Genomic DNA, 12,874 nt, shown 5'->3' on the forward strand with positions numbered 1-12,874 from the left:
TTGGGAAAAGTTAAATTTTTAAAAAAAAAAAGATCATATATAAACACGTAGACCAGTGGTTCTTGAACTGGGTTCGGTGAATCCGTCTCAGGGGTTCGACAGAGCTTCTGCCGTGGAGGTGAAGACCACCGGAGTCAACATGTCAATTATCGGTAGTTATGACACGCCCGCTTGGCCATCACTGGCTGGTTTATTTTGTGCACAATTAAAAAACATATACTTTATACTTCTACTTATTGTGTTTACTTTTTTCTGTTTTTAATATATGCATTTGCAAAAAAATCATATTTTTATTTTTCACAAATGAAGGGTTCGGTGAATGTACATATGAACTGGTTGGGTTCAGTACCTCTAACAAGGTTAAGAACCACTGACTTAGACCGTTCTTCCTCATAAACAGTACTGTACATGATGTGCATCCATCCTCCTTCCATCCATACCCATATTGTGTGCAGCATATTTTTATACATTTTTAAAAACAGGATTATGTTCAGACATTTTTTTAATGGTGCACTGATTGATACTATTTTACAGTTTCACACCACAAACTGACAAACACAAACTTTTCTGCTGAGTGCTTACAGTAAAGTACATACATATACATCAGTGCAGTTGTAAACATCTCACAATTGCATCTAACTCATGAGCCAAGCTCCATTAGTGGGTGTGACTCATGCACATGTTTTTCAGGCAATATATTGTAGTAATGATCAAGCCGTATGAACTCTGTAATGCGACAGACGGCAATGTGGCAAACCTCTAAAGGAAAAATAATTATGTGTATTAGTTGCTTCCTCTGCTAGTCTCTGCTACTGCGAGATCAGAATTTTTAATTTATTTCCCGTTTCTCCGTTAGCAATAATGTGCTACGGTGACAGAGAGACAACAAATGGTCTGTGTCTGCTTGCAAACAGCTACCCTCATGAACAAAACAGCTCTAACTCTGTTTTGCAGTCACATGGACACATTTGTGCGAACAACTTGTTGTTGTTAGGAGTTTGTAGGACACCATTATTTTGTGCCCAAGGCTCAACAAAATTATTTTTGTTTGCCATTATTATAATTTATCCAGTGGCTCCACCAGGGGTGATTAGAGGATCAGAAGTTTATGGTTGCCAGAGCACATCCGATAGGGGGGCACTCGGTCGGCGGGGGATGTTGGGCACTTCATACTTTACCACACCGCACCCTCAAAAGCAGGCTTGACATACCAATCGGCTCCACCGAGAAAGGCCTGAGCTAACATTCAAATCCGGATCCTTTTGACGTTGAAGCACACGTTCCCTTGAGCTAACACTTTGTTGTGAAAAAAAAAGGCGAAAAAAACCCCTAGGAAAAAACAGCAGTTTGCTCTCTTAGGGCTCATCAGAGCTCATCATCTTCAGAAGTTTGTGATACCTGAAAACAACACACATTTGCTAACTCAAGAGGACACTTGCTTTGTTCGGGTGAACCCTTTGGAATTACTCTACCTGGTTTTATAGTATAATTGCTCATAAATTGTGACCTGATCTTCATCCAATTCACACCAAAAACAATGACATATATTCACATTTTTACAGACCACTACATTTAACCAACCCAAGTGCAGGGTGGCAAAAGTGTATCAACCTATAATAACTGTGTGAGCCTCCTTTTTCAGAAATAATCTCTAACAAACGTTTTCTGGAGTTACTCCTCAGACCTGCACAACTGCGAGGAGAAATGTTGGACCATTCCTCTGTACAAAATGTTTCAGTACATTAGTATTCTTGGGATGTCTGGTGTGACTCACACTTTTGAGACCATGCTACAGTATCTCAATCTCGTTGAGGTCAGGACTCTGATTGGGACACTCCAGAAGACTCTTCCGTTGAAGCAATTTAGTTCTGAATTTACTGCTGTGATTTGGGTTGTTTTTCCTGTTAGACTTCATATGGGCTTAATTTCTCCTGCAAAATATCTTGATAAACTTGGGAATTTATTTTTTCCCCAGAGATGATAGCAATGCTTCCAGGCCCTGAAGGAGTAAAACAACCCCAAATCATGGTGTCACCTCAACCTTGATTTTATAGGCCACCACTACTAGGGAGAGTAGCAATAGTGCCGAACTTTCTTCATTAACAATCTCGGTTCGCATGGACTGATGAACAATAAGGTTTTTGGAGATACTTTTGGAACTATTTCCAGCTTTGTGCCAGTTGACAATTTTTGGTTTTACGAATGTTCACGGCAATTGGGCACAGGTGGCAATGCTCCATGAGAATAGGAAGCTCAAAGCTAATGATTTTTTTTTCTAATAGGGCAGCTTTAACAACACCTCCAATCTTATTACATTGATTTGACAGTTGGGTAGCAGACTCCTTTCAGCTTTTGAAGAAAGCACTAGCTGATGTGTTCACATACCTTTTGGCCCTGGGCTAACATTTTTCACTTGGTGTGTGAAATAAAATTTAGGTTATTCCAGAGGGTTCACACTTCATACTTTTTCTTTTAACTGTATTTGCTCTTACCCAATCTAATTCATCACATCTGGCTGACCTTACGACATCACTGTCCTCATGATACTCTGACATTGCCTGCAAGCGTAGATTTAGGGAGTAGTTTTAGCAAATACAATGGCATGGTTGACATCTCCGTGTGATTAGCCTCTGTGAAGATATACACATATACAAAGATCCAGAAATCTGACAAACCAGCTCATCCTCGTATGCAGCAAATTTCTCTGTCTCTTGGCTCACCCTGTGAGATAAAAGTAAAAACCAAATAATTAAAAATCTACTTTAAACTTGCAGATGATTGGCTAGCATTTGTTATTTTGTTTTGTGTTTAAAATTTGGGACGACTGCATATTTTATTTATTCAGAATTGAGAGAGATTCTGGAGAAGACATACCAATGCATGCCAGATTAAAGTTAGACATAGATCAAACATCCATCCATCCATCCATTTTCCGAACCGCTTGATCCTCACTAGGGTCGCGGGGGGTGCTGGAGCCTATCCCAGCCGTCTTCGGGCAGTAGGCGGGGGACACCCTGAACCAGTTGCCAGCCAATCGCAGGGCACACAGAGACGAACAACCATCCACGCCCACACTCACACCTAGGGACAATTTAGAGCGTCCAATCAGCCTGCCATGCATGTTTTTGGAATGTGGGAGGAAACCGGAGCACCCGGAGAAAACCCACGCAGGCCCGGGTAGAACATGCAAACTCCACACAGGGAGGCCGGAGCTGGAATCGAACCCGGTACCTCTGCACTGTGAAGCCGACGTGCTAACCACTGGACTACCGGGCTGCCCTAGATCAAACAACAACATCCTATTTGATGATGGATTAAGACCTTTGGTATTAAATGTGTGCTATAAATACATTTAGATTGGACAACAATTTTGGTTTAAAAAACCCCAGCTGGAACTCACAGGGACTCCTCTCCACTCTCTCTTCTCCCTGCAAGAAGAGTTAAAATCGTTACCAACTCTGGAAGAAGAAAAACAATTAAAAAAAACAAACATCTTTGACTGTGGACTTACTAAAAAACAATCCAACGAAACAACAACCAGAGACCAGAACAACCAACAAAGTGAAACATCCAAAGACAACAGCCACCACAGTAACGGGGAGTCGGTTGAGCACTAGGGCGACCAGAAGAAGACCGAAAGAGAGATGAAAAACATTCAATTCGATCCAAGCAGGAGGACGACTGGACTGACATTACCCTTTTTGTCTATGTACTGCTTTTGGCTGCTGATGGCAGTGGTGTTGTCAAAGATGTCTGACACTTCACAATGATACGTCCCTGCACTGCTGCTCCCGACGGACAACAGGAGGATGGACTGGTCCGGTGGCTGATTGACCATGTGGTAAAAGTTTCCTCGACCTTGGAGAAGAGTTTGGTTGAGGAACCACTGGTACCGTGGATGAGATCCCTTTGGTGCCTTGCAGTAGAACCTCAGGCCAATCACAGCATAGTTTTGCCCAATTTCGTAGTCGTGGTGCATCATCACTGGCCCACCGACCCTCACTGTTCAGAATAGACAAATAAAGGGACATTAACAGGGGTCGGTCTCGCAGTATTGGCAGCACCTTGCAAAACAAACCTACCAACTTGTAAGGGCAACCACCGACTGTGTGCAACCTGATCGCCATTATTGGCCTGGCACTGGAGCCATCCCAAGTGTTTGTCCAAAACCAATGGAACCCTGAAGTTTACTTTTCTCGCTTCAACTGTTGTATTGCAAGCCAATTCTGTTCTATTGTAGAGAGAAAAGCTGACGGGCAGCGTCCCTCTGGTTGACTGGCAGGTGACCAGAGCAAAATAGTTGGAATTCTCCTTCAGCACCTTGAAAGAAATGTCAGGGTCGGACACCGTGTCTGAGGGAAGATGTGGAAATAGGGTTTCTTAAAATACAATCCAAAGAAATCCAGTCAGACAATATTCCTAGAAAGCTGCAGTGCTCCATTTTATAATGCCGAGAGTATCCGCCATTCATCAAGTGTGAAATTAAACATCAAGTGCAGATTTTGTAATCCACCTATTTGAGGGGTAAGGCAAAGGGGTGTATAGTTAAATTTGCAAGTGATGCCTTACACACACACACACACACACGCACGCACGCACGCACGCACGCACGCACACACACACACACACACACACACACACACCATTCATTTACAGTCAGTACACTGAGGGTTGAAATTTTTTTAAATCAGCCAAGGAAGTGTCCCAATACGTAATAATGTTCATATACAAACATTATTTAAATAATTGAATCAGTTGTCTGTGGTGAATATAAATGACACTTGAGGAAAAACAGCATGCACACAATTGGGTGCAACATTTGTCTCTGACCTACAACAATACGAAGGTGAGGTGTTCACAGTCATGGTTTGAGTCCTGCTGCCAATTAAAAGACATGGCTACGACCCTCCCACATCCCCTCGTTCAAGAAGTGCAGCAGAGTTTTTTGCGCGCCGTCGCTCATCCCTCTTTGCGTACCTGCATTCTGGTTCTTTGTGTAATGTTCCACACAAAATACACAGCAGAGGTTAAGTTGAATTTTCCCTTGAGGGGTTATAATCAGTCAAATAAATGTTTTAAAAACTAATTATATTTTCCTCTAAAAATTATACTTTGTACATTGAATGACAAGTGAATTCACCTTTGACAGTGATTTTCACTTCAGGGCTATCGGATGTAAAGACTCTCGTTGTGTTGTAGCGATTAGTAGCGACACACATGTATACGCCGCTGTCTGCAGAGGTGGTTCTGAGGGTGAGACACATCATTACAGCTCAACTCATTTTGTCACATACTGCTTCGTTCAGACACACAAAAATGTCGTCCATCAGTGGGAGATGGTTGACCTGTAGATGAAAAGCTGGTCCTGCGCCACATTGTGGAGCGGTGACCGTATGACAGCCTTCCCATTTACTAGCCATTTGTAAGAGACATGATTTCCAGCTGTAAGAGTACACCTCAACTCCAGTGATCTCCCCTCAAAGAACTCCTCTGCACCCGATTCAATGATGACCTTTGCACCTGCAACTGGCTCTGTAGAACAGACATAGTAAAAGACTGACAACATGGTATGGATCATATAAGCCGTTATTTGTTTTCCTGGAATGTCCAATTACAGATGCTTTACGGGTGATATTTAATCTGCACATGAACTATGGTTTGCCTATGGTTGTATTGATTTCGATGAATAGTCATCTTGGTGTTCCTCCAGGGTTCCATTTTATTCGTTCAGCTCCGGCTGGCAAAGTTTTAAGCCACTGTTAACATTGTGCATTTTGAGGAGTGACTCTTTTATGTAACGCTGGAGTAAGCCCGCGTATCACTCACTAGTGGCAGTTGGTAAAGGTAATGAATTGCAGAAAGTGAAGCGAAAGTTTACATGACCCGTGACATACTTTTCATTGTAGTCAAGTAAATCTACAGCAATTTTTGTCAACTTCACTCTTATGGTCATTTTAAAACTAGACTAAAATTGATCTTCTGTAGATGATAAAATTATGATGAAAAAACAAACTAGATTTTAGTCAAAAGACTCTGATTAAAATTAAATAAAAAATTGCTGTCGAAATGACCAGTGTTAAAGAAATTCCCCATGTGAATGTGAGTGTAAATAGTTATTTGTGTCCTGCGATTGGCTGGCGCCCAGTTTTAGGGTGCCTCTCACCCAAAGGCACCTGAAATAGGGTCCAGCTCATGCTTGATTCAAATAATCGATGAATAATTGATACCTCTAAAGCAAATACAGTGAGCCCTGAACCGATCCCTGAGAATAACAGGGGTCCAATGAAATACTGAGGTATCAATGATAGACACGTATGCAATGTGTAACACATTTCCCTTGCACGATAGAAACACTCACCTACGACCTTGAGGTAGTGTGTATTGCTGACAGAGGGCTTGACGTAAGAATTGTTCTGCGCTCTGGCCACACACTCCAGGTTGCCCTCATGAAAAGTTCTGATTACGATGGGGAAGGATGCAACCTGCCCATCCGGGGAACTGTAGAACCCCAGCAACTTGTTCCGGTTTCCCTCCCTGGGAACACCAAATCGAGAATTTACACATTTACGTCTGAGATTTTGGTATGGTTTTCAATCATGTAATACTCACTTGTACAACTCCAATAGGATAGTTTGATTCTCGGGGTAGATCAACAGAAGACAATAAAAGTTGTCAACGTCATTCACCAAGGCCAATGAAGGGCCAAATAACAGTGGACGTCCCAATGTTACACCTAATCAAAAACGGGATGAGAGACTGGTAAATCACCAATTATGCAATCACCAGTCTCAGAAGATGTTCATTCATCCATCCATCCATCCATCCATTTTCCGATCCGCTTTATCCTCACAAGGGTCACGGGGCGTGCTGGAGCCTATCCCAGCTGTCTTTGGGCAGTAGGCGGGGGATACCCTGAGCCAGTTGCCAGCCAATCGCAGGGCACACAGAGATGAACAACCATCCGCTCTCACACTCACACCTAGGGACAATTTAGAGTGTTCAATCAACCTGCCATGCATGTTTTTGGAATGTGGGAGGAAATCGGAGTACCCGGAGAAAACCCACGCAGGCACAGGGAGAACATGCAAACTCCACACAGGAAGGCCGGAGCCGGGATCGAACTCACAACCTCCACATTGTGAGGTCGATGCGCTAACCAGTCGACCACCGGGCCGCCCCAATGTTCATTCCGTTGTTTAAGCAGATCAGTGACATGACCCAAAACTACAGTTATTTCAACAGGCAACAATAATCTGTTCAATGCAGCCCCACTAGTCTAAACACAGTATTCTGATTAATATAGCATTTGTGGAGTATAAATGAAGCAACAAAATCCACTCGTTTTTAATCAACTCAGGGAGCAGCCATTTTGCTCATTGCTGTCAACTGAACATGACATCACAGTTGTAACCACCAATCACAACTCAGCATATAAACAAACTCAGAAAACAGGTGATTGGTCTGTGGCCTACCTGGATAAAAATGGGTGCATTTTGCCGCTTAATTTATATTTCACAAACACAACGTTAATCAAAATCTTGTGATGAGACGAGTGGGGGTGCAGCCAGCATATTATTTTAAAGGAAATTTGGTAGTTGACTTTCCCTTGAGGAAAGACTAAAAGAAATCAAGAAAAAAAAGATGGTAGTCAGTATCAGTTATATTTTTAGACCAAGCAGAGTTAAAAAGTTCACGTTGACATTTTGGACACTTTTCTTATCCCATCAATTGATAGGATGTTCAGGATGACAAACATTTTTTTCAAAATGATCCTTGATTTCTTTTAGGGTTTCTTGAAACTAGAATGTTGTGATGTGAAATGACTTTAGTTTTGTGTCCTGGCCGGGATCTGCTTTTTTTTCCTCCAAATTTAAACGATGAATGAACATACTCCAACCCTGGTAATTCCATAATTTTTGCAAGGGGCTGTACAAGAAAAAGCTAATCAAATACATCCATATTTGTGATAAAGATTCCAATTACCGCCTTCCTTGCTGCAGTGGCATGACCCTAAGAAGGACAAGAACAGTTTAAAAATAAAATATCAGGTACGATGAGTGCTGTTGTGCACTTTTAATTCTTCTACTTACCCAGAAACAAGCCCACAAGAAGGTACGGAAACATTCTTGAAGAATATATTGAGGAAAATCTTGTTTATGCTGCGTTGTAATAAAGATGGTGTGAGGCGTGAGTTTTGAGAGTTTTCCAAGAACACACAAACATACGCACACACATTCGCACTTCATTGAAACGTGCAAATAACTGATAGCATGGTACACCTCCCTCCCAGGGCCACCCCCTCAGTCACACTGCAGCATGACCCAATCCCCTCACACCGAGATGCTCCTATTTCATATTCCGACAACATACAATACTTCTCAAGTGAAAAAAACCCCAGCACATCATTTTTAAATTCACATTTTATTTGTCAGAGAATCCCAATGTACAGTCATGCTGGTCTTTTAAATTTGACTAAAGGATTGCTTTATCGTCCTCACAAGCATTAAATGTGAACTGAAATTGTGTCGATTGCAATAGGATCAGAATTGACCTGCAGAAAATGACTATGATGATTAAAAGAAATTAAATGCAACAGTGAAAAAGATGCTCGAAGAATCGAATGAAAGGCGCACTCTCATACAGGGCTCTCCATAATCTAGAACAGCAAAAGGGAACAAATGTCATAATGTTAACTTGTAGCTGATCTAGAGTTAAGTGCATGCACTGCATATACCTACACTGTTAATTCCTAGGTTATCCCAATATGACCTATAGACTTTTCAATGCACATATCCAACCGTACAGTGTTTCAGTATTTTTTGCACAACTTTCTGTTTTCTCTTAACATTCAAAGCAGAGGATATTATCTTTTTTTTCTGAAGGCACAAGCATTGAATGTTACTGTGTACAGCTAACTACAATTTTTTTTTTGTTTTGCTTTCTTGTGTTACCTGAGAGTTTATACTGCAGCCTGTTGAGCATGTATCAGCCTGTTTGCCCTCCAAATGGAAGATAGGAATAGACAGAGGCAGCACATCAGAAGTAGCACTGAAAGGAAGAATCCTTAACCAACCACATTTTTTTTGTCATTAAAAAAAAAATACATGCAGCAAAGTATAATCACTTACTTTGGGGCCGTACTTGAGCGAAGACCTGAGTAAGATGGGCAGGAAAAAAAAACCCACATTTAATTCTGCAGCCATGGAAATGCCCCCTCACTGAACCAAACACATTCAGACACACACATACACGCTCACCTTTTTTGTTGTCAATCATCCTGTACACGCAATAGCTGCTGACTGCCAAAGTGAGGAGGAGAAAACAGCAGAATATTATGGCAATGATCTCCGTGACCACTTGGTTAATAGAAAAAAAAAAAGAACAGTTATTGAATTTGTATACATGCTCAAGCAGCATTGAAATCATTGCTATGGGTTGAGTTTACTTGGTGCTGTTTCAGGAGACGCTGCTTCTTGGGGTCTGTTGTCAAGCATCCAGTCTGGTTGAGAATTGAAAATGCATGACCCAAAACAAGACTGGACAAATCTTACATAAAAGGAAATCTTATTTGTTTTACATTCTATGAAAGGCTTAATTTGGTATTTTTGAAATACTGTCCATTGATTGGGGGATACAACGTTTGATTTGCTGTCTTCGTGCACCATTCAGTGGAATCTAAATGTACTATATCAGTCTGTATATTGTAGTCTTGAAATGTTCACCTTTGATTTGAATGAGAACGGCTCCACTTTCCACCCAAGGACTGGAGTCGTCATATCTGTCCCTGGCCCTGCATTGGTAAAAGCCCGAGTCTTCGGAGTCCAGTTTGGCTAGAACAAGAGTACGTCCCCAGTCCATCAGGGCAAACTGAGGTCGGACCTGCTGCCCCTTGAAATCCATTTGTGTTTCAGAAGGAAGCGTGGCATTATTAAAAAGCCAAGAGACAAAAGGGAAAGACCCTCGACTGACATGACATGTCAGTAAGGCCGCAGCCAGTGTGGCGTCCGATCTGTAGACATATTGAACTTCAACGTTTACGTCACCTCCAACTGGAACTGGACAAGCAGGAAATAATGAATTGTTGACAAAACAAAACAGAATCAGCAATAAGGGTAGTTCCTACACACGAATAGCTCATACCCACTTCCAGTGTCAGAGGCTCACTCATCAACTCTTGCACCTCATTTTTCACCCAGCATCGAGCCACGCCCATATCTAGCCCAGGGACGACTGCTACACTGAACCGTGCACTGACGGAGTCAGAAGCCACCACGGAGGCCACCATCTTATCGTCCACCAAAAGAGAGAAGTTGACCGGAACAGTTCCTCTGGATGACCAGCAGGTCACGTTACCACGGTAGCCGGTTCCCTCTTTGAAGATGGAAAGAGAGATCTCTGGTTTCGAAAGATGGACTACAGAAGGAATTAAGAGGGAAGGAGGATGAGAGATGACAAGTAGAGTTAGACAACAGCCCCAAAAAATGTAACAACTGATGCCATTTGTTTTTACTTTGGAAAGTGACTGGACAATAGTGGATTGTACTAATAAAAATCCTGTGGTGCATGTAAACAGCATTTCTAAAGTCTCATCAAGTTAATTCTTACAAAATATTTCCTTCCATAAATTTGGAACAAAATACAATCCCATCAGAGAAATGTCACCCTCCTGAAATCAAAACATTTTTTGAACTTATCTATTCGTCTTCATTAATTCTAGAAGAAAGGCAAGCCCCTCTTCTGCTCTTACCAATTTTTAAAATGTGAACTCCCCACACATGACGCGGATAAAAAAAAAATCAGTCTATGCTTACTCTGTTGGTGTGCAGTACTTGTGTAGTTGAGATGAGCAACAGAGTACATCTCAGATCTCACACATAAGGCTTTTTTTCCCCCCTGACAATTGAAAACACAAGCTGATGCTCTTCTAAGCTTCAGCTCGCTTCCTTGGCTATTGTTACGTCTCAGGTCACAATTAGATTGGAAGCCTCGCCCCCACAACTGTGAGGCAAAGGTGGTAAAAAACACCACCCACACTATGATTATGCTGCCCTTGTATCACGAGCAAAATCATGCTAATTGTCACTTGACGTACTTCTGGACCTAAGTGTCATTTCACGAGTATTCTATACCTTTGACTTTCACCTTGACTTCTGAGCTGCTGGAAAACCTTTGGACATCCTGCACCCTGGACCATGCCATACATGAATAGGCCCCAGTATAATCTGGAGTCGCCCTTTCCATCACAAGCTGATTCCCAGTGATGTGCAGCCGAGGAGAGGTAGCAGAGGTAACTTGCTTCTTGTTGAAAAACCAGCTATAGGAGAGGTGGGAGCCCTTTGCAGCGTCGCACCTCAAAACCATTCTGGACCCCTCATATAGGACTGCGGGAAAGGGGTCAGAGATCACCCTGGTGTTTGATGCTGGTGCTGCAAGTGAGGCGTTGGTGGTAGAAGATTCATTCGATTAATTATTGTACATCAACTTAAATGAGCATCTTTTAGCTTGATACTCACTAACGACATTGAATCTGATGCTGTTGCTAATTCCCACGCTTCCTTCGGTCTTTGTCTCACAATGGTACAGCCCTCCTGACCTCAAAGTCACCTTCAACGAGAATGATGCAGGCTGGACCTCTTGGAGATGTGCTCTCGCGTCAATCAGGAGACCGTCCTTTCTCAGCTCATATGTGACTGGCAGGGAGGAATCGGAGGCGCTACAACGCAGAACCACTTGGGAACCAAGGTATGCCATGGCAGGACCATTGAGCACCGGATGAGAAGCTATTGATCCACCTGAGGAAACCCATGACAAGCACTGCAACTAGTTACGCACATGAAACAATTGGGAAAAGTGGGGATGGGTATAACACTGTCATGATTCATTGATTGTTATGAAATTGATCGAATCATAGATTGTTGAAATTAGGTCAAAATGAGCGCAGTATTTGACTTTGGCCGGCAGAGGCGCTGTCTTCCTAATTAAAGGAAAATGAAGACAGTGGATCGGCATTATTAAGCAAGTGACACTTTTCTGCTGATGAAAACCAAAGAATTGTCCTATGATTTGCATAAGGAATGCAAACACTGGAGTTTTCACACTGGTAAAAATGTGTGTTTGCCTTATCAACCATGGATGTAAAACTGATGGTGTGGCCATCATAATCCCATGACCGCAACGCTATTGAGAACCTTTGGAGCAAATTTAAGTAAAAGAGCTACGCTGGTGCATTGCTCCAGTCATCCAAACAGCATTTATGAGAGGCAATTCTTGCATTGGCAAATGAGATGCGGGCAGAAACTACAAGTCACTCACAAGTTCAATCGATGACAGGATTGTCAAGGTGATATTGACAAAGCGCTCCCATGCTCATTTTTATCTTGATTGGCAAATATGTCTTTTTGGTGATAGTGGTAATTTAAAAAAATACTAAATATGTTATGCAAAATATTTGATGGGAGTATTTCACAACCTATGTGAATATTTTTAGGGACATGTGGACTATGGTAATTTGGAACATGGTATTTTGGTAATGTTAATTTAGTTTTGTTCAATAGTCTACCAATTATTTTGGAGGCCGATATAATTATTTTGTATCCAACATTTTTTAATCCATTATACTTTTTGTTGATTTTTATTCTTTTTTTTGAGAAAAATGAACTAAAACAGTATACCGTATAGAGAAATCATTTGAAACACAGTGTATTTAATTTTTTTTTTTAATGAAATTGTTTCACTCACCCAGAAGTGGCAACAAAAAAAGTGCGTGTAGGGTCCTCATAACTGCTCCAAATTTACCACGACACATTTTTTTCTGTGTTTTCATGTGCACGCATGAATTACGCATGTTAGAAATAGATAACAACTGAGGCGTCAT

General features: G+C 41.8%; 2 protein-coding genes across 11 annotated transcripts; both read right to left on the minus strand.

Annotated features, from left to right (window-relative positions):
• Window positions 1–484: 484 nt before the first annotated feature.
• On the minus strand, window positions 485–8,218 carry LOC147200591 (platelet endothelial cell adhesion molecule). 3 transcript variants are annotated; one of them, XM_086120846.1, is made up of 13 exons: window positions 8,091–8,218; window positions 7,984–8,010; window positions 6,610–6,733; window positions 6,359–6,534; window positions 5,346–5,532; window positions 5,141–5,247; window positions 4,083–4,352; window positions 3,697–4,002; window positions 3,512–3,613; window positions 3,401–3,428; window positions 2,676–2,721; window positions 2,493–2,558; window positions 485–1,398 (listed from the first exon to the last, which is right to left on the minus strand). In XM_086120846.1, the coding sequence occupies exons 1-13, from the start codon at window positions 8,122–8,124 to the stop codon at window positions 1,366–1,368; spliced, it is 1,506 nt and encodes a 501-aa protein (XP_085976972.1). In that variant the 5' UTR covers window positions 8,125–8,218; the 3' UTR covers window positions 485–1,365. The 3 variants fall into 3 exon arrangements, with proteins under 3 accessions (XP_085976972.1, XP_085976971.1, XP_085976973.1); XM_086120845.1 differs by having other exon boundaries at window positions 485–2,558; XM_086120847.1 differs by lacking the exons at window positions 485–1,398; window positions 2,676–2,721 and having other exon boundaries at window positions 2,431–2,630.
• Window positions 8,219–8,402: 184 nt separating this feature from the next.
• LOC147200592 (Fc receptor-like protein 5) lies at window positions 8,403–12,874 on the minus strand. Of its 8 annotated transcripts, XR_015101877.1 has the most exons (11): window positions 12,739–12,874; window positions 11,514–11,792; window positions 11,130–11,426; window positions 10,141–10,413; window positions 9,723–10,055; window positions 9,446–9,499; window positions 9,258–9,356; window positions 9,129–9,153; window positions 8,952–8,999; window positions 8,563–8,656; window positions 8,403–8,512 (listed from the first exon to the last, which is right to left on the minus strand). XR_015101877.1 is itself a non-coding variant. In XM_086120575.1 (10 exons), exons 1-9 carry the CDS (start codon window positions 12,872–12,874, stop codon window positions 8,960–8,962), a joined length of 1,479 nt encoding a protein of 492 aa, XP_085976701.1. In that variant the 3' UTR covers window positions 8,403–8,656; window positions 8,952–8,959. The 8 variants fall into 8 exon arrangements, 7 of the variants coding, with proteins under 7 accessions (XP_085976701.1, XP_085976699.1, XP_085976698.1 ...); XM_086120575.1 differs by having other exon boundaries at window positions 8,403–8,656; window positions 9,258–9,299; XM_086120573.1 differs by having other exon boundaries at window positions 8,403–8,656; window positions 8,952–9,048; window positions 9,258–9,299.

The sequence above is a fragment of the Hippocampus guttulatus genome, chromosome 9, assembly GCF_054856545.1.
Source record: "Hippocampus guttulatus isolate MCC_2025c chromosome 9, RoL_Hgut_1.0, whole genome shotgun sequence".
NCBI classification, from domain to species: domain Eukaryota; kingdom Metazoa; phylum Chordata; class Actinopteri; order Syngnathiformes; family Syngnathidae; genus Hippocampus; species Hippocampus guttulatus.